The 26244-nt window shown below is 37.7% G+C and overlaps 1 protein-coding gene across 10 annotated transcripts in view; it reads left to right on the forward strand.

Annotated features, from left to right (window-relative positions):
- CADPS2 (calcium dependent secretion activator 2) overlaps positions 1 to 26244 on the forward strand; it is a 528014-nt gene that overhangs the window by 321133 nt on the left and 180637 nt on the right. For all 10 annotated transcript variants that reach the window (XM_059396493.1, XM_059396490.1, XM_059396492.1 and 7 more), the window contains one exon: positions 22598 to 22664. In XM_059396493.1, coding sequence (XP_059252476.1) covers positions 22598 to 22664 — 67 coding nt within the window. The remainder of the gene's footprint in view (positions 1 to 22597; positions 22665 to 26244) is intronic.

Genomic DNA, 26244 nt, shown 5'->3' on the forward strand with positions numbered 1-26244 from the left:
AGGCGCCCCACACCATTACCCTTTAAAACAAGGTCTATTTGCCATGGAATTCTTGTCAACGTTTCATCAGTGATGCACTGATATTCTTCATTAGTTCTGAAAGGAATATATGGTCAATAGAAGTAATAGCTTGTGCCCCTTCTGTACAAGTCAAGTCATGTGAGTGTACTGGAAGGAGTCCTTGACCGCAGCAAGCAGCAGTTGAAGTAGGACATGTATCCATAATCTGGTAGGATATTACCCTTTTAGAGTACACATCTGTTACACTACTAATTTGCAAGATGATAAAGCATATGATTTCTTATACCCATGACGTCAAAATAAAGCAAAGTAATTGCTTTCAATATATTTAAAGGAGCTAGGCCCTTTATATATAATCTTATTTAGTTCTTACAGTATGATGTGAGAATATATATGATATAATTTATTTGACTTATTTATATATGCCACTTAGATGATATTGAAGTCACTATTACATCAATTTACAGAGAGATTCCTGAGGCAAAGGAAGTTCAGGAATTTGATGAAAGTCCTAGAACTTGTTAGTGACTGTGGTTTAACCCCATTTGTCTGATTCCAGAGCTTGTTTCCTAAACCATTAGACAACACTGCCTAATAACACAGAGTACTTTTCTCAAGGGATTACACTAGGAGTTCACAGAAGTCAAATGCTGCCAAAGGCCAGGCCAATCAAGTAAGTGCATGAAGCCATTTAGAATAAGGTCATGAAGAGTGGAGAAATCTGGATTATGGGAATTGAGAGAACATGAAAAGCAGTTCAAACCGTCTCTTTTTAATGCTGTGCCTTCAAAGCACATCTGCAGGCCAGATTTGTCCCATAAAGTCACCATTTTGCATCTCTTGGTTTATGGAAATGATCTCTCTCTGTTCTTACCTTTGAAAATTTTTTAAGGCTTTGCTGATGGCCACAGACTCAGAAATAGCATTTATTTTTTAATGAGTAGGGGACCTTAAGGAGTTACATATTTTTTCATTGATTTCATTGAGGTAAGAGAATGAAAGGAATTTTATAATATTTTTGAAACTTTCATATGTTCACTTAAAATAATGAAGTCCTCAATGATGAACATCCCTCTTACTCGGCCATCTAATCAAATTATCTTTTCCATTGTCTCTATTGTGGTTACCTGATATTAAGGTTTTAGAGGTTTGGCACTCATGGTTACTGAATAACTAGTTGGAAAATCCCAAATATCAGGGTCTTTTTTTAAAGATTTTATTTATTTGTTTGACAGAGAGAGACACGTGAGAGAAGGAACACAAGCAGGGGGAGTGGGAGAGGGAGAAGCAGGCTTCCCACCCAGCAGGGAGCTGGATGCAGGACTCGATCCCAGGACCCCGGAATCATGACTTGAGCGAAAGGCAGACACTTAATGACTGAGCCACTCAGGCACTCCAATATTAGGGTCTTGATTTAGGACATACTCCAACATTGGTCTAATATATTTATTCATCTTCTCAGAATTGTGTCCATCCATAGGCTTGGAATGATAAATATCTTAATTCGTAAGTATGTTTTAAGTCTGTGTCGTGGTCATAAATAAAAAAAGCAAATCTGCAAAATCTTTTAGCCAAGTGAATACACTTGATCGCCTCTATGTAGTTAATTTGCTAAAATAACATTTAGATGCTCTGTGGGGAGGGCTTTGTGGAAATAGGCTTTACATGTTATAAGCTTACAGTATTCCTAGTTCAAGGAATTTACCTTAGAACAAAGCAAATGGTTTAGATTGCTAAAATATAACATTAGGTAACAAAAGTCCTCCCGTTAAATGCTCTAGAGTTTAGATAAAAATCAAAATCATCCCTTTAAAAGAGTTCAATAAATAGAATTTCTTACCACTCCTAAATCAATGGCAAATTAGGTAATTCACGGGGCTGGAGATGTGAATATTATATAATGAGGATAATAAAGGAGTTGAATGTGCTCTGCCTCGGGTGCACGTTAGTAGCTAATTCCAATAAGAACGCTTTGCAATCATTTGCCGGTTGAGATGCGTGTGTTCAGCTAAATGGAAATCTTGGACGTTCTCTCATACACTCCATTATTTGTAATTGAACACCTGATTTCTATCATGCAACAAATTAACATCTGCACTGGATCTGTCTTTTATGCATATGGATACAGTGATTAGGATTTTGCCGATAGGCAGATACTTGAAAACAAAAAGACAACATTGTGAAACACTTCCAGCCATAATTTTTGATTACATATTGAGAATCGTTTAATTATCTTACTCCATTTAATTAGCCCCTCTACTTAGGTCAATTGCTTTTTTTATTAGCATGACGTGTTGGCAATTTGTTAATTGGCATGAAATAACATGAGACTTTACTGGGTATTTTAGTGTGCGTAAGGAAGTTACGGGAAATGCAGGGAGGCAAAGGTACTCACTAGTCCCCTCACAGCATTTGCTGGTGTCACCGAAACCTGTATTTCTGCCCTTTAAATTAACGTTCTTCTAGTATGTCGAACGAGTTTGTTAGTTCGAGTAGTAACAAAAATGTGCAGACCCTGGCTATACATTTGAAATAGAAGGTTCTTTTCTGAAATTAAGAGAATAATAAAAAGTGAAGAAGAGGGCTGCCTGGGTGGCTCAGTCAGTTAAGCATCTGCCTTCAGCTCAGATTGTGATCCCCAGGTCCTTGCTCAGCAGGGAGCCTCCTTCTCCCTCTTCCTCTGCTCTTCACCCTGCTACTGCTCTTTTTTCTCTTTCTCTCTCAAATAAATAAATTCTTTTAAAAAAGTGAAGAAGAGCGCCTGGGTGGCTCAGTGGGTTAAGCCGCTGCCTTCGGCTCAGGTCATGATCTCAGGGTGCTGGTATCGAGTTCCGCATCGGGCTCTCTGCTCAGCAGGGAGCTGCTTCCCTTCCTCTCTCTCTACCTGCCTCTCCGTCTACTTGTGATTTCTCTCTGTCAAATAAATAAATAAAATCTTTAAAAATAAATAAATAAAAATAAAAAAATTAAAAAGTGAAGAAGAGATGGAAGGTGTAGTAGCTGAGAGGGATATAGGCAGAAAGATACACATGCATGTAAGAAAGTTCTTAGGATTCAGTCAGTATCAAGCCTTTAAGCTCCAGCCCTCTTTGCCAGTGTTTTCTGTTTTAAATAATTTTGGCATATCAGCAGTTTCTTTTTGTAGCTCAAGCCCCTCAGTTTAGTGATTTCATATATAGTCATCGAAGTAAAAAAAAAAAAAAAGAAAAGAAAGAAAGAAAAAAGTAGAAGCTGAGGCATTTTTAAATGAATTACAGAATATAATCCACAAATATCTATGGCGTGTATGTAAAGATATTATAACACCTAAGAAGAAAAGTTTTTTCCTTCCAAAGACTTCCTCTAGGATATGGCACAGACAGCCACCAGTCTCCTGCACTGCGGAGGCCGATGTGGGGCCACAGCCCATTTCACCACTAACTGCTAACTAACTATTGCCTTATATTCAATCATTTAAGTACAAATCACTTTTTTCCCCTAAACCCTAAATTATTATCACAATTTTGAGGAAATAATGTGATGGTGAGAATGGAGAGCACAGAATAAAGTTAGTTTTCCTGTTAGTCATTTCTTTATATTCTATTTTTTTCTAAATTGGATTTGGGGTTACATCATACCATCATAAATTTAAAGAGCTAAAAGAGATTTGGGGATTACTTGGCCCAACATTAATGTTGTATAAGGAAAACCCAGAAGGCAAGAGGGGTAGGTCTCACTACAGTAGGCTCCAGTTTTACTACAGAGCTGACCCATGCTGAGGGTATGCTGGGCAGAGCACCAGGGTGGACATCCTGGCAAATACAAAGATAAATTTACTTAAGCTCCGTCCGTCCCAGGGAGAACCCTTTTCCTTTCTTGTCAGTAATTTTTTCATCCACTTGAGGGCACTGTGATCAAATTTTAGAAGAACAGAAAAGTTACTTTGATTTCTGTCACTTAGAAAAGGAAATCTTAACTGATTATATACTTTTAGGTAAAAATATATTTTAAGATAAACAGGCATGGCTGTGGTCTTTGTTTTGTTGAAGTTTCACAACAGGTATAGAGGAGTAAGTGTGTTAATGTTTGGTCTCTGGCCAGATTCTCAGGCCTGTTCTAGTCTGGGCCCAGCAGTCTGTATTCTCACAAGCTCTCTGTGTAAGATTTCATCGTTGGCTAACACTCGAGAACCACTGAATTAAGATAAGTGGGTTTTGACGTGTTTTTGAATTTCTAACTGTTCAAAAATTATTACGTTAAAAATTGTGTATCAGATATGCCTGAAATATTGTGAAAATATATTTCCAGGAAATATATTTTATAAGTAATACACCACAAGTAAATGAGTCTGAAAAAATTAGCTGGTTTTGGCCCATGATTATATTTGGGTCCATAGGAATCAGAATAGTTAGCTGATACATCACTTTCACCCCACCCCCGCCCCGCCACCCCCACCAACAAATTTTTTTAATCAAATGAAAATTTGAAATACCACTTACTTTATATAAATTAATCAGTCAGTTAATGGAATTTCTCAAATTTAACTCCGTGTGATGACATTCAGACATGGCCTAGATTTCAACATCGTGCTGCTGATAGTATTTCTTTCCAGTTTATAAGTATCTTTACATTTAAAGGTCTATCAATGGTTGGGTTATCAGATTCTCCTGTGAGGCAGTTAAGACACCAATCATTAGAGGCACCTGGCTGGTTCAGTCTGTGGACCAAGTGGACTCTTAATCTCAAGGTCAGATTGAACCCCACGCTGGGCCTAGAATTTACTTTAAAAAACAATCCAAAAAATAAGAAAAGTTTTTTAAAAATCATTTAATCTACTTACAGTTAGTAAAAATAGACTCTGCTGAGACCAGTTTTAGAATTCTTATCCATCTAAGTGTAACATTTCATATTGCAACTATACTAATTCTTTTTTTTAGTAAGTAGTTTTGTTCCTCTTTTCCTGAGAGTTCGTGGAAACTACTGGAAGGAAATACTGCTGCACTTAAGAGAAGAACTCCAGACCTCTAATGCTTTAGTCAGGAGGGAAGATCTGTAGATCGGGGTGACCAGATGGCAGGATTGGGACTGTGAGTTTTCCCTTCCTGAAGAGAATCTCTCACATCCTTCAAACTATGCGAGTCCTGTGATATGCCCTGTTTCCGCCTCATTTCTTTTCTCTGCCACTGTAGACATTCCTTCCTTGTTTCTCTTTGTTCAGTTAAGGTAGTGTAGAACTTCTGAAAGTCTTTATGCTGAGAGAACAAATGATAAAGTCACAAAGAATAGGAGAAGCTGCCTCTAAAGCTTGCCATCATTCTCTTGGCTTCTGACAGCTCACCTGCTATCGTCTCATAAACGTCCTCTCCCCAAAAGGCTGACCTGACTTAGATGGTACCCTTTGAGGGTCCCCTACTGTTTTGCTCTCTGTCTTTGCTCCAAATGAAGACTCACATCTTAACACCTGCATCTGGGGGACGGCCTCCTGTGTAAGGAAGCACTGTCTTATTCACAACCCAGCCAGCAACCAGATCAGGATGCCTCTCAGCCAGTTTGCAAGGGGTGCTCTTGATGTTACTGATCTGAGCTAAAGACCACATCCTCCAGAGGTAAGAGGTAAACTCTTCCATGAACATCATCGTTTTAAGGATATAGCAGCTGGGGAGCTTTCCTTCACAATGAACTATAATCAAAATGAATCTCATGGCAAAGTCAGAAAGTATAAATATTCAATGAATATTGCTAGATAATACTTAATGGTAGTCCTTAACATAGTCTTCGTAGTATTAAAAGTATCAAAAGTGGCTTATAAACTATCTTTGTTGTGGTTTACAGCAATAACTACACCTACCTTATAGGATTATTGTATTAACTGAGATAAGGTATGTGAAATACAATGGACAGTACCAGCAATTTAATAAACCTCAAAAGATAAAATGTAACCTTTTACAAAGAGACAATGAAATGAATTGATAATAGTTGATGAATATCTGTGTAGAATGTATATTATGACAATATATTCTATTGTAATATTATAGTCTGCCATTTTACTCAGTTTTTTGTTTTGTTTTGTTTTGACTTTTTGTTACTTGCTGATGGAACAGAAAGGGTAATTAACTTGAATGCTAGCGGAGGAAGTCTGACCAGAAACCTTATTTCAGACTCTATTGTTGAAAATTCCCTTAATATTTACTAGAATTTTGTGTTGCTTTTTAGAGTTTATAAATATATTTTAACTTTAGTTGATGATTGAGGAGCATTTATTCACCTATGGTCATCTTTTTGAAAATCTCAGACTTGTGAGAATTCCTGTGATAACTTATCTTCACTTTTCATAGTATTTTCTACATCATGTTAATATTTCTGGGGAGCATATCTGGTATCCTGAACTATACAAAGTAAATATTAAATATCACTAAAGAGCACTATTTTCAAGATAGGTCTTATAATCTTTGAAGTAAGTTTGTTTTCTTGTCTATTTCCTTCTGATTGTAGAGAAAAGGCCAGCAGGAAAAGTCCTCTGATAAACTGAAAATTATCTGGATCCTTGTCAATTACAGTTACATTGTAATTTATAACTTTCTAGTTCCTGCATCCTATTGAAAAGCAGATCTGTATGTGCTACCAACTGAGTCAACCCCCAGACCCCAGGATGTAATTATGATAGGGACCTTCAAACAAGCCTCCCATTTAATTTTCCTAGGAAAAAAATATACCTCCTTAATGGAAAATGAACGAATCTCAAATTTCTTTGTGGTTCTTCTGCTGTTTAGCTAGTGCCACCATAAAAAGAACTGGGGGGAAAAAGGTACAGGTCAGGGTCTTCTATGTACTACTTTTTTTTTTTCATTATGTTTTATTATTGGGGTTTTAACTAGCAAGAAAAAGTCAGAGAATGGGGCATCTGGGTGGCTCAGTCTGTCGGTCTCATGGTATCAGTCCCCGCGTGAGCATGAAACCTATTTGAGATTCTCTTTCCCTATGCCCTTCTCCTGCTCATGCTTTCTCACTGTGTCTCTGAAAAAAAAAAAATCAAAGATACTTTTGGAATGGTTTTATTAATTCTTCTCTGTGACGTAATCTTGATATTCTACAAATTTATGGAACATCATTCTAAATGGCAGAGGGCTTCTGCTTATATTTGTTTTAAAACTAGATGCTGGTATATTTTTTTAATAAGTAGTAAAATGGTTATTTATCTCCTTTGCTTCGTATGTATTTTTCTATTTTACATACAGTTCTGCCTTTGAATGTATAACTCTCAAATGATTCCATGAAGAAGGGAATATTGAGATATTTGAACTAATGTATATTTGCATACATTTGAAATAATGTACGCTAACCCTGGGGGAAACCATGATCTCCTAGACTGATAACGTGCCTTCAAATGCAAGAAAGAAAAGGACAGGATTTTGTTCCAAAGTTGTATTTTAAAGGAAAATGTCTTTGAAAGAGTTAGTTTTTTGTTTGACAGAAGTAGTCCTATATTCCTCCAGTAGATGGCGCAAGCACTCCCTGAAAACAGAACAATATTTTTGTCCTTTGAGAACTTGTAATAAAGGTGGCACTTTTTAAGGAGTATGAAGCAACCTTAAGGCCATTTTCTTTAAAAAAAAAAAAAAAAAAAGTAAGAAGAAAGGTTAGAAGGAGGTGAAGTGGTAGTTCATTTTGGACATATCAAACCTGTCAAGACATTTTATCGAATTAATGTAGAAAAGCTTTAATGCTTAGTAGTAGGTGAATGATCAAAGATATCACTAAGGTCAGTATTAACCAAAAATGCCTGTAACTTGAAATTCTGAAAATGTTTTGTAAATGTCAAAGGTTTTTTTTTCTATTAACTGTCTTGATTTCATTTTTCTTTTTATCCTGCATTCATAGGCAGAAGTACTGTGAATATAGTTTTAGAGGCAAATAAATAAATGAAATTCTTAAGCTTTAAAATTAAAGGAGAATGGGATACATTTTACAAGCCTAGCCCTAAAATCCCAGCGTCACTGTACATGGCCCCCTTGTTACTTTTGCCTTCATTTTGTTATTCTCCCCCAATAAATAGATAGAGGTGAGGAAAAAAAACTACATCAAAGTGCATTTTTCCATATTATTCTAGAATTTGTTTGTTGATAAATAGCAATTTATTCAGAACTTAAGGATTTCAGTAACTGGGAAACATACATGTACTACATAGAAATAATACTTTTATTTGATGAATGAGAAAAACTAGTTCTATTGTAACTTGTGCAATATCCTAGTTATACTTGATTTTAGGAAAATGGACAAATTTTTGCCCCACTCTTGGAAAGTTTTTTTAATGGACAAAATTGGAAAATTTATTGTCATTCCCCCACACTTTCCAGAAAGTTTTGTTAATGGACAGAATTGGAAAATTTATTGTCATTCCCCCACACTTTCCAGAAAGTTTTGTTAATGGACAGAATTGGAAAATTTATTGTCATTCCCCCACACTTTCCAGAAAGTCCTTCAAAAAAGTTTAGATTGAATTTTTTTTTCAGTATGTTTTACTACTACTGCTATAATGATGATATCTTGATTGACATTGTGCTTTGTAGTTCCAAAGGCCCTTTTACATCCATCACCACACTGTTTTTGTAATGACACTGTTGCTGATACTCAGGGCAAGTACTGCTGTTCCTGTTTTAAATGGGAAAAAAGGGAAAGTCCTACCAGGCACACAGCAGTTAAAGAGACTTAAAAATAGCATTTGCTTCTGGCTTTCTCTTCTTCCCCTTTCCTTCCCTGTCTCTGTCTCTTTCTGAATATTTTTACTTTTTTGTCTCTGTTTTGAAAAAGTTATTGCTCATGTCTGATAGTTGCCTCCACATGAGGGGACACCCATGACGTTCCTACTCCTGGCCTCTTTCTACCCCTCTATCAGACTTACCTGACGGCTTAGCTGGGAGGCAGGAACAGGGCATGCATAGACCAGCCCTTTCCACTCTGTCCTTTGAAGGCCAGTTGTCCATAGGGAGTCCCCCTTCTCTGCTTCTCCCTAAATAATTCTGTCCGTGGCAGGATCTTCACACAGACAGACCATTCAGCGAGGTCTGTGACTGCAGTTCAGAAAGAATGTCTGATGATAGTACTGACTAAGGTGATGATATTTTTTGCCACTTGTTACCTCTGTTCTCTGAACCAACTTGTTCAGAACCAAGACAAAGAGAAAAATGCTTTATGAAGAAGTATTGGGGCTTCTGAGAGATTCCAAAAATGTCCATATATCAGCAAAAAAAATTTTTTAAAGAATTTTAAGAATATTAGTAGAGCTAGAAATCTGGGGGGATTTTGAGATTGCGAGACATAGAATGTATTCTGTTCCATTTTAACTCAAAGGCCCCTGTGATAGTGTGGCCTCAGGACCCTTTCCAGCAGTGGTTCAAACTGTGTTACCTAAAGTATCAGGGCACCCTGCAGGCTCAGCTGGTAGAGCATGGGACTCTTGATCTCAAGGTTGTGAGTTCAAGCCCCATGTTGCACCTTAAAAAAAAACCATTCAGGGACGCCTGGGTGGCTCAGTGGGTTAAAGCCTCTGCCTTTGGCTCAGGTCATGATCCCAGAGTCCTGAGATGGAGCCCCACATCGGGCTCTCTGCTCGGCAGGGAGCCTGCTTCCTCCGCTCTCTCTCTGCCTACTTGTGATCTCTGTCAAATAAAAAAATAAAATCTTTAAAAAAAAAAGTTCAGAACTCCGTTTTTTGGATGACGAGGTGTGTGGACCGGACTCTTGAAATTCTGCATTTGCGTTTCATAGCAGCTGCTTCCTGCTCCCCTTAGGTTTTGATCTTCCATATTAAGTTAAATATGAGAATAATATTCTGCTAAAACTATTTGAATACTCATGATTAAATAAGTATAAAAATATCAGCTTTATAGACTATCCAAAGTCTATCCAAGGCTTTTTCTTTTACCTTAATACATATTATATAAATTTTTGCTGAAGATTTACTTTCTTTCTGTTCTTATTATGATTGTTCCTAATGACAGACCTAGAAAAGCCATTTAGTCATTCCAAAAATGTTTATGGACTGCTGGCTATAAGAAGGCACAGTGGTGGGCTGGAGTGGTGGGGATTGGCTGATGTGGCCCTTGCCCTTACAAGGACTTACGGTCTTGTTATTAGAAACGAACTAATTCAATATGACTTGCCATAGGCTGTGGCAGGGCTATGGGAGAAGGGGTCACATCCTGCCCAATACATGCAATAGAGGAATATGACCAGGGTACCTTGGTGGCTCAGTTAAATGGTGTCTGCCTTCGGCTCACGGCATAATCCCCGGGGGGGTCCTAGGATCAAGCCCTATGTATGGTTCCCTGCTCAGTGGGGAGCCTGCTTCTCCCTCTCTCACTCCCTCTGCTTATGTTCCCTCTCTCACTGTCTCTCTCTCTGTCTCTGTGTCAAACAAATAAATAAAATCTTTAAAAATAAAATAAAATAAAGGGGGCGCCTGGGTGGCTCCATGGGTTAAAGCCTCTGCCTTCAGCTCAGGTCATGGTTTCAGGGTCTTGGGATCGAGCCCTGCATCGGGCTCTTTGCTCAGCAGGGACCCTGCTTCCTTCTCTCTCTCTTCCTGCTTCTCTGCCTACTTGTGATCTTTGTCAAATAAATAAATAAAATCTTAATAATAAATAAATAAAATAAAATAAAGGAATATGACCTTATCAGGGACATCAGGGAGGGCTTCTCTGAGAAAGGCGATAGTTGATTTGAGGGATGGGAAGCAACTGGCAATGTGAGACTCAAGAACTAAATTGATTTAAATTGTGGGAAAGTAATGAAATTATAAGAAGCGTGGAGCTGACGGGATAAGACCGTGAACCCACAAACTATTAGAGAAGCAGGGAGAATAGAGTATCTGTGCAGAGGAGGAGTACATGATGTCAAGAAATGTATCCACGGATCTCAGCACAGGCAATGTTTACAGATGTGAGCCATCACCGAGACCTAGGACCAATGCACGGGTCCGGAATTCAAGAGCCACGGTGTCCGAGGAAGATGAGCAAGGACAAGAGCAGGGACACCTGGGTGGCTCAGTCAGTTAAGCGTCTGCCTTCAGCTTGGGTCATGATCCCAGGGTCTGGGATCCATTCCCACATTGGGCTCTCTGCTCAGCAGGGAGCCTGCTTCTCCATCTGCCTCCTGCTGGTGCGCTCGCTCTCTCTCTCTCTCTCTCTCTCTCTCTCCAATTAATAAATAAGTAATCTTAAAAAACAAACAAGAGCAAAGCTGGATCCTTGGCCTGTGTATCAGGTAGCTTATCCAAACAATGAGATGAGGGCAGGGGATGAGACACTGAGTCCAAGGTACAGCATCAGAGCTGGAGGGATAGTCCCTCCTGTTGCGAACCAGAGCTCCATGCCGTCCTCCCTGACTACAGATAAGACTGGTCACGAGACCCAATGTTGACGTTCCAGTGTCCCAGTGTAGTTGGAACAAGGCTGTCCGGGAAGTGAATCTGTGAGACCTGCTGGATATCAGAAGGAATTCAAATGTCTTTGTAAATGACTCCCATGAGGGTAAGTTACTTGGAAGACAGATAGAGTTTGTTTTCTAAATTTCAGAGTCCTCCAAAACTCTTCTCATTAACCAAGACCAGAGACTGAACATCAGAGAACGAGAGATCTTTCCGAAATCAAGTATAATCCAGGGACATCACGATCCAAATATTACAGAAAAATTTTTTTTACCCCCAAACAAATATGTATAGACTCCCTAGTTAGAATGATGTTAGAAGCAAAGAAGATACTTTAGCTAGGATTTTTCATTAATTTTAAACATGTAAAAATTTGAGTTGTATAATTTTATTGCTTAAACACTCATTATCAGTATCCTGGTTTAACTAACTTCCGAAGTGCATGCTGGAGAACAGGACTCCTAAGAGATATTCTAGGAAGAGGAGTCTGTAATTGTGGAGATGTTCCATCTGCTCTTCTTTTCTCCTCTCCGTACTTCTTGGTGTGTCTTCCACATCGACTACAAGCTCTTACTCATCCCTTTATACAGACCATTTAGCTTATATTACCCAGCAAATTTGTTCTTTTTCTGCCTAATACTGCTTTGTATCCAGATGTCCCAAGACACACAGTGGAAAACACTGAATGTCAAATTACTTTCTCGATGATTTCCTTTTTAGAATGTCTATAGTTTATAAATGGGCATTTTGTGTACACATTTCATCTCAAATATATCTTAAATATGAAGGAGGTAGAGGAGATAACCCCAGTTACAGACCTTAAATTTTCTGCTAACTCAGGATTAGTTGTATTGTGTATAATGTTTAAAAGTGATTATTTTGCTTTGCCTTGGGAATACTGTGCCCCAAAAAGGAAGGTATTTCCAGTAGTCATAAGATACAGTTTGATACAGGGTGCTTGGTGTGGCTTAGATGGTTAAGCATCTGCCTTTAGCTCAGTTCATGATCCTAGGGTCCTGGGATCAAGTCCCACGTTGGGTTCTCTGCTCAGCGGGGAGCCTGCTTCCCCCCCCCCCACCTCTGCCAGCCTCTCTGCCTACTTGTGATGTCTGTCAGTCAAATAAATAAAATCTTGAAAAAAAAAAAAAAACCCTCCTCGAACTCAACGCACACAAAACAGGTAATTACGTCAGAAAATGTTCAGAGGACATGAACAGACAATTCTCCAACGAAGACATACAAATGGCTAACAGACACATGAAAAAATGTTCATCATCAGGGAGTCTGTTTCTCCCTCTCTATCCCTTTCCAAGCTCATGCTGTCTCTGTCTCTCAAATAAATGACATTTTTTAAAAAGATACAATTTGATACATAGAAACCCCTTGCTAAAACTTTTCCTTATCACCAAACCACTTACATTTTTAAAAAGAGGAGAGTTTAATGGATTATCTCACAAAAACGTTTAGGATTGCCAAAGTGAATTATTTCTTTTTTTTTTTTTAAGATTTTATTTATTTATTTGACAGGCAGAGATCACAAGTAGGCAGAGAGAGAAGAATGGAAGCAGGCTTCCAGCCAAGCAGAGACCCCGATGGCGGGGCTCCATCCCAGGACCCTGGGATCATGACCTGAGCCGAAGGCAGAGGCTTTAACCCACTGAGCCACCCAGGCACCCTGAATTATTTCATTTTAATTGGTATGTGCCCCAGAGCTGCTTCACCAAGTGTGGTGTGCACTTCCTTTTGGAATGTGTCCCTAGCATGACCCCCCAGAGAGTCCCATCTTCCCAGCCTGTGCCCTCCTCACAGGGGATGGAGGCACAGACTTGCCTCTGTGCAAGGCAGCTTGGTCGGAGTGGGTTCCTTTGCACCTTGGTTGGACCTATGTTAATCCCCTTCTGAGATATTTTATAATCCACTGAGAAAGCTAATTTTCTTCAACTTCTAACAAAGCAGTAAAGCTTCTGCACATGCAGAAAAGCATTGCTTATCTCGAAGGACATTGAAGTGAGAAAAACATGCAACCACGCCTACAAAATCTACCATCCGTTTTAGAGGTTTTGCGCATGAGACCCTACCATATTCGTGTAACTTAAGGAATATCAGTATTGATGAGACCATGAACCATCTGAAAACGGTTTTAGGGCATGTTTTCTGTTGAGATATACAAGAATGCTGCTGCTCAGTTATGAAAGATAAATATAGGAAAAACTGCCTCGCTCACAGATTTCTGGGTACGGTTTGATTTACGTTGTTTGGCTTGTGTGTCATTGTTTAAAAGTCCTAATCGTAGGACAGTACGTCTGTAATTTCACCAGTTCAGTGTTGTTTCTAGGTGACAGCGCATTGTCCTTTATTTCAGAACTCCTTTAGGAACGGCTGCTCATAGTTCTCAGGGTCTTGGCTGAGTCTGGGGTGGTAGAGTCTTTGCCTCTTGTCCGTGTGCCTCTGTTCACATCCTAGAGTATGCAGTGGCAGGCCAGTTTCCAGAACACAGCTTTTATACCTCAGGCTGTTCTCCTGACTCTGATAATGCTGACGCGGCCTGAGATTTAACTCCGATTTAACTTGAGTGTGAACTACCAGAAGATGGGACTCCTGAGGCCCAGGAGGGGAGACCCTCTTCATGTTACCAATTCTGTAAACTGTGATCCAGAAAATGAGTGAAGGGCTCTACATTTTACTCATTTGCTTTTGTAAGTCTGTTTCTACAGCACACGCATTTCAACTTCTTGTTCAGCCGTCGGAGTCTCGGATTTTCTTCATTCACAATTTCTCTCAAAATGTGAAGTAATTTTGCTTGGTGGGTATCCATTCCTTGTCTCCCCACCTCCCGTACCCTTTTCCACAAGAATTCAGGCAGAATAAAAGCCAATTGGAAAGTATTTATTTCTAGATTTCTTAATGCCCAGGTCACACTGTTGTCTTGAATCAGTTTCTTTCTGTCGTCCTTAGCTGAAAAATAAAACCAAAAAAAAAAAAAAAAAAAAAAAAAAAAAAAAAAAGGCGTATCTGGCAGGGTTAAATAAAAGAAAGAATGCAGTGAAAGGAAGACTTCTTTTCTACAGGCAGCAGAGACCGTGCAGGATGACTGAAAGTGCCTGAGGGTATTTGGTCCCTATTGGTTTTCACATCAGATGCAATGGTGCCCACAGATAGCCTGTATTGTTGTCAGTTAAATGGGATCATGAGTGTCTGAAAGGTGTTTGAGAATGAACCGAAAATCATTTTCACAAGTGGATGATTACTTCTGCCACATGTTAACCGAACTCTATCAGAATGGCCCAGATTTTTGAGCCTGCATTAATTGCTCCTTCAACCTTGACTGAGGTTTCTCTTTAAGAAAGCCCTTTCCAGGACTAAACGACTCTATATATTGATTTTTTTTCCTTTTTGTATTTTTTCCTTGAAAAACGAAACCTTGGATAAGGAAGACTTTATCATTCAACATGTAGATGGATTGTTCCATTTCTTGGAATTAAAAGCTAAACTCAAGTGATCTGAGAAAAGTAATGGTCCTTTTTTCCAAGCACTGAGTAATTCCCATATTCTGTATACAATTATGTTTTTCAAATATTCATTAGTGATGATTTTTCATCATAAAGTGAAACCGTGAACTCCCACAGCATGTACTCCCTGCAAATAAATTGTCATAGCCTCCTTTCTATTAGAACTGTATGCCACCACTCTAATTGAAACTTAACTACAATATTTAGTAGTATGTTTGGAGAATTTTTGTATGTTGAAGTATTCTCTGAACAATCTTTAGGTTTTATAAAGCGCTTTTAAAGTGTTTGGGTAGTTGTAATTAGTTATTTCATGTTCCCACTTTCCATTTCAAATATGGCCTAGAGAATATTAGCTGTTTATTTGCCAGAATATTGTAGGATATATTGGAGGTCAGACATGCTGTGTTACAAAGTTGAGTTAAATCTCAATTTTGAAAACTAATCGGAAAATGAGTTCTTGAAATTTCATTAACTTTTATGCTTCTATATATTAGCAGAGAATTTATATCATTTACAGAAAATGGTTTAACTTATTATTAAAACTAATTTGAGAGGGTTTTTGGCTTAAAGGGAGACAAATCACAGAATGATATATGTGAATCTACTTTTAAAAAAACATTCAAGGGGGCATGTGTAAAAACAAGCATTTAACCTAATTTTATTTCACAAGCATTGCAGTATGAACATGTAATGAAATGTAAATCTCTCTCGAAAATTCAACAAAAATAAGCATAGTCATAGTACTGATTTTTGTTTGCTTGAAGCTCATTTTCACCAAACTCTACTTTTCTCAATCTGTTGATGAGACCATTTTATTGATGATAATACACACTGCTAATGAGCCACACTTATCTAAAGAAAAGTGTCTGTTCCTGTTGTCATAGATCATTCTGACAGATTTCATGAAGGCTCTGCTTTTGTCCACAAATGAAAACTTTTAGAAGCAACTTGGGTTATTAACACGTAACTCTTTTAAGGATCATAATGATGTCATGAAGATAATACCATTTTTAGTGTGGAGATTCTCTCCTGACTATAGTTAGTGATAAAGAAGATGAAAAATAGTGCTCTGTTTGTCTTGTTGAATGTAACCTGAGTTTTGGCCTTACTGAAGTTCTTTAATTTTTTCTCCTTTCTTCTCTTCACTTGACAGTTTACCTAACAGCATTCACATCCTATTTTAAAGATGCAATCAAAAATCTTAAAATTCAGGGAGGCATATCTTCTATATTTGAGGATAGAGTATGACCCAAAAACGATAACACCAAAAAAAAAGAAAAATAGTCATAGGCAAATGACACATCAGTACACATTTAGTTGGTTTTGTGTCTTGTTTTCTAGCAATGAATGCTCTGTCTCTTTGGAGCAAATAGTACTCCCCATTAGGAGCTGCCCTAGAAGAGGGATTAATTCTTTAAGATTATTGCTGTGTTTATACTGATCTATAAAACCAAATGCTTCAAGGCTTTAAGCCTTATGTGTTAAATCCAAGCTTTGTGTCAGTGCTGCTAATTTCTTTGTTACCTAATCCCATGTAAGAAGAGAAGATTTTAAAGTTAAGCAGGCAATTTTTTTGTTCAAAGGGAACAACTTCTTAATACCTTAAGTTGGATGTATTGATGAAAGCAAACACTATTAAATAGTATCTGAGCAGTTACTTTTAAGTAATCCAAAATACTCTAGTTACATGAGTATTGTGCTGTGTTGAAAATATTTCAGTGGAAAAAAATGTTCTATATTTAGTACAAATGAGGATTGGAAGTATGTCCTTTTCAAGTATGTTATATACAGTAGATTCTCTCTCTCATTTCCATTCAAGTAATTATTGGATCAAATTTAATTTTGATTAGGGATTTTTATCCCCTCTGGGGCCATACTCTGAGGTCTGGAGAATGTAGTAGGACTATGGAAATTGCTAATTTGTGTTCCTTCATTTTCCATCCATTTGTTACTTAGCTGAGATAATTTTATTTCACAAGCATTGCAGTATGAACATGTAATGAAATGTAAATCTCTCTAGAAAATTCAACAAAAATAAGCATAGTCATAGAACTGATTTTTGTTTGCTTGAAGCTCATTTTCACCAAACTCCACTTTTCTCAATCTGTTGATGAGACCATTTTATTGATGATAATACACAAGGATGAGTAAAAACACTTTGTTTAAAACCAGATTCTCTAGTTTGATGAAAATGTTGAAAGCTTCATGTAAAAAAGAAAAACAAAAAAAGCAAAAAACTCACTTTCCTATTTAAGACCTCTTCATAATAAGGTGAGAGAAACTAGCAGTATGCCATAGAGAATGTCACTGTTGGGCTATACGATGAATATTTATTTTGCTGGATATCATTGTAAATTGTCACATAAAGCCCAGTTAACTGTGTGTTCCCAGTTTGACTGGTATTTGGCAGGTCTGATTTACATACCCTAAAAAAAAAAAAATGACATTTTTATTTGAGTTAATCATACAATCAATTGAGAGGAAGCTAACAATGACTCAGCAGGTTACAGAACATTCAGGGAGAATACAGCTGCTATGCAGACCAAACGACAGACTAACCAAGGTAGTCTCTGTCCAGAATGACAAATATGCTTCCTGGAAGATCTTCTCTACACACCTTTATTGGGTAGAATCAGAGTTCATCAAGCGATAAAAAACCAATTTGTTCAGAAATCAGAAAGGAAAATATTAATAACATATTTTTTAAACTTTAATAGAATTTTTAAAAATTCTATTTTTATGAAACAGAAATGGATGACAAGTAAAATAACTTTCATCACTAGATTTAGCCTTATCAACCATACCTTCTCCTTCACAGAATCTTGCAGTTATAATTGATGTTCATAATAATGATCAAGTTGGCTTATGTATACAAATTCTTCAAAAATTTGTTATGGATATAGTCTCTATATAGAGGAACTCAATTTTTAGTAATTAAGGATACTCAAATATCGCTATGGAAGTGTAATGAACTGAATCTTACTGCCTAGTAGAACATATGTGTTAAATGTAACTTTAGTATATTTTTCTGAAATAAAAAAATCTTAGCAGATCTTACTACAGTTTATCCATAAAAGAGAATTTGTACCCTACACAACATTTAAAAAAAAAAAAAAAGTGTGGCGAGAATGCATTTTGATTTTTTTACACGTTTCTAATAATGGATCTGTGCTTATGACAAATATTCAAATGATTTCGACTTCTTCTTTATTCTCTCCACAGTTCAACCCTCCTACAGCTAAGAGCACCACACCACAACCTGGAAATCACCCTGAAAACCAGTAAACCATTGAACTATTAAAGCTTGTAGGATCTTCCACTGTACTCATGATACCTATAGACTAAAGATAAGGATATTTGTCACTGTACTTGATTTTATTGTACTGAAAATATGATTTATGGCTCTATAGTGATTAGGTCTCCCAAATCCTTCATAATATTTTTTTTCTGTTAATGAAATGACATCATCTCAAACATGGCTAGTGGCAATACAAAAGTGTACAGCCACTTTGGAAAACCAGTTTGGCCGTTTCATATAAAGTTAAGCACACACTTGAAATACAACTCAGTCATCCCTCTCCTAGATATTTATCTGAGAGGAGTGAAAACACATGCCCACACAAAGACCTTTACATGCATATTTCTAGCAGTTTTGTTTATGATTGCTAGAAAAAGAGAAAACAATCCAAATGTCCGGCAACTGGCGAATGGGTAACCACATTGAAGTGACTGCATACAATGAAATATAATATTCAGTAACGGAAAGGAATGAACTCCTGATACAAGCAACAGTGGCGAATCTCAAAAGCCATTGACTAAATGAAAGAAGCCAAACACAAAAGGGCTCCGTACTCTGTTTTTTTCCATCTCTATGGCATTCTGGAAAACAAACGAAAAGTCAGAAATCAGAACAGTTGTTGCAGAGCTGGGGGATGGGAGGAAGAGACTGATCAGGAAAGGACCTGAAGGAACTTCGGGGGTGGGCGGGGCAGGTTCTGGTCGGGGAGGGGCATGCAGAGGGGGCAGATGTTCTGTAGGTCCGTGGTGTTGGTACTTCCATTGCGATGTCAACACTCACCAAATTATATACCTGAAATGGAGCGTTCTTACCTTCTGTAAACCATACCAGTAAACCCTACTTTAAAAAAAAAAAACAAAGGAAGACCTGCTTAGTGTAGAAATGGTGAAAACGTGAAGTCATAAAGAACAACACAGAGGAGCAGCTGGCTGGTTCAGTAGAGCGTGCGACTCTTGACCTTGAGGTTGTGAGTTTAAGCCTCATGTTGGGCATAGAGATTATTTTTTAAAAATATGAAATTCATCTTTAATCTCAGCCCAGTATTAATTGCAGGCTTAATATTTTGATGTGTCTTTCTGGATTTTCTCCCCATGCATGTACTGTAAGCTCAGGTAACTGCTTTTTTTTTTTTTTTAACCTAGCCTTATAATAATTTTTTCACATCATTCCTTTTTTTTAAGATTTTATTTATTTATCTGATAGAGATCACAAGTAGGCAGAGAAGCAGACAGAGAGAGAGGAGGAAGCAGGTTCCCTACTGAGCAGAGAGCCCGATGCAGGGCTTAACCCCAGGACCCCGGGACCATGACCTGAGCTAAAGGCAGAGGCTTTAACCCACTGAGCCACCCAAGCACCCCTCACATCATTCTTTTTGACATCACTTTTAATAGCAATTTAACTCCTTCCTTACCATTTGATTCTTAGGCAGTTTTGAGTTTTTTATTTTAAACAATATTGATGAATATCTTGTTCTCATACTTCCCTCGGTTTTAAATATCTCTTATGCCCAGAATCTAATTCTATACCAGTGAAAAGGCAGCAAGACAGTGATACTAGATACCTAATGCCAGAAATCATTCTTAGAGTGAAAAAAAAAAAAAACCCTCAAATTTGTTGAAATTAATTTTAATGTGTTCTTATCCAGGATAGTTAGCTTTTCGGATGTATTCGTGTCCATTTTATTTTATAAAATTTTAGTCTGGTTAATGTGAAAACTGAAGGGCAGAAACTATCTACTCTTGCTACATAACATTTATACTATTTCTTTTATGCAATCGATCTTTTGTTGAATGTAATTTTTTTTTCCTTAGGCAGAGAGTAAAACTCTGCCACCCAGCTACTTCCGAGATACACTTGTTCATTTGTGACTCCCGTGTATGGTTGATTGAATTCCTCCTTAACGTGTATCACCCCAGAATACCTCGGGGCCCAACTGAACGTTACGTGCTTCCCTTGGTTCCTGTCTCAAATTGTCTTTTTTCAATTTCTTATATCCTCTCCCAACCTCCAGTAGACACATGCATGTGTCCACCCACTGCTGTGCTGTTTTCAGAGACATCCTACCCTGTCGTTCCCAGTGTGTTGATCCATGGCTTTGAGTGATGGTTGTAGCAGGTAGTAGTATTCCTTATGTAGGACCTTCACTCTCAGCAAGACTTACACTTGCTGATGGTGTTGATGGTTTGTGGATTACTATTCACTTTCACTTATGTATGACGCAAGTTGCCCAGCAGCATGCTAAGTGAGACCCTTGAAGGAGCTCAGAAGCAGGCAGTGGTCACTGGCAAAGGTGATGCCACATTTTCTCTGGCTCTCAGGCAGCCTTGGTGCACATTTTGCTTGTGTACTTCATACAGGCCATCGGTCTTATCTCCTGTATCTAGCCCCTGAGGTCTTTGCTGTTAACCCTGTGATAGAAGTTCGGGTGTGTGCATTTCAGGAGAGGGAAATTACCTAGGACAGACAGAAAGAGAGCAGCTAAACACCTCTCACCAAAACCACAAAGAAGAAATTAGAGAAGCTGGAGCAAAGGTGGGGCAAAAGGTTTTAACGGGACCTCGAGAGGTGAACAGGTGAGAACAGGAACTGTGGATGTCTCTGTCGGTCACTAAATGAATTCACATCATATCCAGGAGTGCAGGCCATGTGGTATCAAGGGTTTTGTGCGAGCCAAAGAGAAGTTCATCTAGCTAGCTGATGTGTCTGAAAGAAAGTAAGTAATTTAGGCAGTGTGGATGATGATTTCCAATGTAAAAGCCTAGTTTTTATTTTGACTTTTAGGAACTGCATGTTAGTTTTCTTGATTCTGAAAATTTAGAACCCAAGAAATCAAACCCATAGATACAGAGAATATATTGGCGGTTGCCAGAGGAGGGAAAGCTTATGGTGGGACACATGAGGGAAGGGGTATTAAAAAAATTTTTTAAAGTGTACCCATTCGTTTCAACATACCTTAGCCAATATCTTGAATTTCTTTTAAGAGGGGGCAAGAGCATTTGCTTTGCTTCACAAAAGAAAATTATTTTAATAAGCGATGAAAAATTCAAGCTAAGATTTTAGTTTTTAAAATTGTGGAAGTCTCTGGGGTGCCTGGCTAGCTCAGTTGCTTGAGTATCTGACTCTTGGTTTAGGCTGAGGTTATGATCTCTGGGTTGTGAGATGGAGCCCCATATGGGCTCTTCCTCTCCCTCTTTCTCTGTGCCTTCCCCATCTCGCATGCTCTTTGAATAATAAATATTTGAAAACAAATAAAATAAAAAATAAACATTGTGAAAGTCTCAAGACTTTAAGCCCCCAAATAAATGAATAACCATAGTACTTTTTTAATACTCAGAACTGTATATAAATTAGAGTAGACTTTACAGAGATGAACCTTCACTTCAGAAGAAAAGGACAGTGATAAAATATTTTAAAATCTTTAATTTAAAAATTAGGCCTGTATTTGTCATATTTCAAGCATCTAACAATCTTTTCTACTTTTGTAGGAGGTGTGTATAAGTTTCTATGGTATAATTTCAAAATAGCTCTCCATGATATGCTTTACTTCATTAATGTTTAATATCTTCCTTTTCCTCCTTGATATATATGCTTACATCTATATATTCAGTAAGAAGAAAAGTTTTGTTCTCAGATGATTGTCTGCTTTATTCATTTTAGGAAATGCATGTTAGTTTTCTTGATTCATGTTCCTATCAACAATGCAAAGTTAAACAAAAGCGCTGGCGGTAACTATGTTGAATTGGGCTATGTCTTCTTCACATTCATGATTGCCTGAATTCCATAGTTAGGAATACTTCCGTAAGCCAGCTAGGCCACCAAATTCTGAGGCTGGCAGAGACCTTAGAAATCAGCAAACCCATTCCTGCCATTTATAGGTGAAGAAACAGAAACTGAGATCGATGCCAACGTAACTTGGGGTCATCCAACTGGACAGTAACCCTTCCCTCTGGGTTCTTGACTCTACAGATGCCTCCCCCTTAGGCCACACTTCTCAGCCGTGGTCATCTAAGAGCTGAAACATGAATCCTCTATCCCTACGTTATAGCCTTTGTCTCTCCTAAGAAGAGTGTGTTAAGAATAAAATTCCCACTGGTTCTCTGATTATCCTTTCTAGCTCCAACTTCGCTCAATTTGTAGTAAGAACTGACAAATTGATAAGCCACATAAATCAATTCCCTTTCAAGAACCTAGAATAAGCTCAGTCATTTTGTAACACAGAAGCTACATGTTGTCTCAGCTTCCAAATGAACTAAACTTTGCCTTTAGCAGGCTGGTCTCAAGATTAAATACCTATGGAAGAAATACGATTACACAGAGCCACAACGTTATTCATCTAAAATATTCTTTGCTTGTTTTTCTTGCCAGATATCTGTATGCCCTAGGACAGAAGGTTTGGAAAAGATGGAAAAAACGTTACTTTGTTCTTGTTCAGGTTAGTAAATTATTTTCCTGTTACACAATGAATCTAAGACAGCGGTTCTCAAACTTTTGTTTAGTGGGTTAAATCTATTGATATTCACTGTGTTAGAAGTTAAACCAAAAAAAAAAAAAAATCCTTAAATACTTCATTTCAAAATAAAAGTAGCAATTTTTTACATGCTAACACAAGTAACAGTTTTATGTAAAATAACTGTTCTGAATCAATTTAGGTAAGTGCGAGGCATTATTTTACACTCTTGTACATCTTTTTAATGTCTAGCTTAATAGAATGCAACTGTATTTTCATATCAGCTTCCTCATTCAATCTGTTCCAATATCAGATGAAATTTAGCCACTGGAAAATTCCACCATACGCACGTGAGACGATAGCTGTGAAAAAGGCAGATGATGTCTAAATATTATTACAAAAATAGTTTTGACCTCACAGATTCCATGAAAAGATCTTAAATTCTTCAGGATAACAGGACCATACCTTGGGAAAAACTGCATCATTCTGATGTTTTATAAATAAACCATAATACTTAGAAGCTCCCACTTTTTTACAGATACTCCATTTTTATCGCCTGTTCACATAATTACATCGGTAAATTACCTGGACTGGTAGATTGGTTTGCAATAGGATTCTGAATATAGACAGGTTACTGGGATATTTATTCTGACTGACTCTGTTTTGTTTGTTTGTTAATCACAGATAACCTTTGCTCATAGAATGTACTCATCAAAATCAATTTACAGTAAGGAATACTTTCTAAGTAGCAGTCATTCCATTCTATGATGAATCCAAGCTATTTTATCCCCAATGGATATATATGAAAAGAAAATAATTGTTGGTATTCTTAACATTAAAAAAGTCTCTAAAATCTTGTTGATTCCTACCCATGCATTAAGCAAACTTTAAATGGAGTCTATCAGAATAATATGGTGAAATGCCAAGGAAGGATAACTGTCATTTGCTGTCTTCCAGGTGTAAGGTAATCTATCCATTGTTGGATGTGCCACAATGCATGGTAACTTCATGAAAAGTATAAAAATTCCATCAAAAGTAGTTTTATCTGCATGGCAGCCAGCCAGCCTATTTCGTTAAAATGTAGCCTTATGTGATTAGAACCAATTTTTGGTCAACTAATTTAACAAAAGATACATGTACTTGTATGCAAGTACTTTGGCAGTCTTGATAGAAAGCCCAAACATTTGCTTTGGGTAATTGTCTTCCGTTTGGAGTTCTGGGTGATATGTCCTCCAAAACCACACCCATAAGACCTCTTTTTTGGTTTCCATATTTAATTTCTTTACATCATTACAAGGACTTAAATGCATTGACTAGGCAGTTTTCATGCAGATCTTTCTGGGCATTTGATTTTATTCCTATTTATAGATGTCTCACATATAATTTAACAGGTTTGTATTAGCAAATTTATCAAATCTTTCTAAGTCATTCAACTGATATTTCATAGAAACTGCAGTTTCTTTTTCATTGTCCTACTTCATGCATTATAATGCAGACTCTTTTTTAACTTCATAGTTTTAATAGCTGATGTTATTGGCACAAACAAACCTAGCTGACTCTTAGTAAGCACAGAGTTTTACATATTAGTCATGACACTTTTTTTTTATTTTTACTTTCTTAAAGACTTTATTTTTCCATACACCCCCTACCCCCCACACATGCCATGGTCTCCCCATCATCAACATCACTTGATACATTTGTTACCAAGAATGAACCAACATTGGTACATCATAGTCATCCAGTGCGCATAGTGTTGTATATTAAATGTGTTTGAACAAATGTGTAATGGCGTACATCCAACACTGAAATGTCACACACAGTGTTTTCACTGACCTGAAAATCCTGTTCCAAGCCAATTTGGCCCTTCTCTCCTCCGTGTCAACCACTGATCTTTTTACTGTCTCTGTAGCTTCACCTTTTCCAGGATGGAAATCTTACAGCACATAGCCTTTTCAGATTGGTTTCTTCCACTTTAGTAATAGGCTTGTAAGTTTCCTCCATGTCTTTTCATAACTTGAGAGCTCATTTCTTTTCATTACTGAATAATATTCCATATTCCATTGTCTGGGTGAATCAGTTTATCTATTCACTTACTGAAGGGCATCTTGGTGGCTTCTGAGTTTTGGCAATTGTGTATAAAGTTGCTATAAACATTCTTGGGCAAGATTTTATGTAGATTTTCGTTTTCAACTCCTTTGGGTTAATACCAAAGAGTATATATTTATTACTTGTATGTGGATCATATTTATTAAGTTTTAAAGAATGAATCAGAGTGTTCATTAGTCTGGAGATCTAGTTAAGTGACGGGCCAAGAGAATTTCAACTGTGTTGACTACATGTGTGAAAATTGGCTTTATTAGGTCAGTCTTGAGAGATCAGATGATCACCTCATGGTTTTAGCCAGGTGAGTTTTAAGGTAATCCTTTGCTCCTTACCTAAGTAAGGAGTAAACTAACCAAAAGTTACAGAACAAATGTGTGTACTTTGATGGTCACCCTATAAAAGAGTTTAGGAATGAAAGAAAGAATTAGAGTTCTTTAAGATCATTAATTGGTTATGTCTTTAGGAAGCTATGAAGTTCTCTCAGTAACAAAAATAAGTTTAACATTTTTTTTTAAGATTTTTATTTGAGAGAGAAACTATGTGCACTGAGTGGAGAAGGGGCAGAGGAACATAATCTCAAGCAGCCTCCCCTCTGAGCACAGACCCCACCTCGAGGCTTGATCTCATGACCCACGCCGAAACCAAGAGTCAGATGCTTAACCAACGGAGCCACCCAGACATCCTAAGTGTAACATTTTAGAGGGCAAAATCTGAAGTCCTATTTAAGCATTATAATTTTGCACAATATATGTACATACATGCCCTCCTACAGAGAATCCCACGCCAAAGGTATTGAGATAAACACGCCAGTACTCTGGCAACTTTTTGAAGTTTTAAATACAACTGAATCTTCGTTTCAATTCCAAATGTAACAGGAAGACAAATGGAATGCACACACCTCAGAATCAAGATGGATGCGTATGGAGATTCAGTGAGAGGGCCCATCAGGAAGACCTGGGTAGTTTTTATTAGTATTTTTAAAGAGGGCTGTCATTCTCCTGGCACGCAGCTTGGAGGTTCATACCTGCAGGCTGCATTACTGAAAGGTGAAGGAGTCATTTTTCGAGGGACATTTTTCGAGGGAGGACACTCTCCCCCTGCTGTGTCTGCTGCTGCCACGGGCAGAATGGGGCTCGGGCGATAATGGGAATCTCATCACCACTTGCGAGTGTGTATTATACGAGTGATCTAGCCGGAGATGTAGCCATCAGCTCAAGAATTTGTCCTCATAAAAATTGATTGAGAGTCCGGTTTGGCCAGCTGCAAAGTCATTGTTCAAAGTGAACACTCGAAGAGCTGCTGAGGTGAAAAGACTTCCATATAAACATTTAAAGCACAGTTCAAAATAGGACAATAAATTATTTATTAACGTGGGGTGCTTACTGAACTTCCAGGTAAGATTGTAAGTAATATTAGGTTTGGTCCCCATTTAGATTCTGAAGTGAGTGTAGTTACAGTATTG

Source organism: Mustela nigripes, chromosome 4, assembly GCF_022355385.1.
Source record: "Mustela nigripes isolate SB6536 chromosome 4, MUSNIG.SB6536, whole genome shotgun sequence".
NCBI lineage: Eukaryota > Metazoa > Chordata > Mammalia > Carnivora > Mustelidae > Mustela > Mustela nigripes.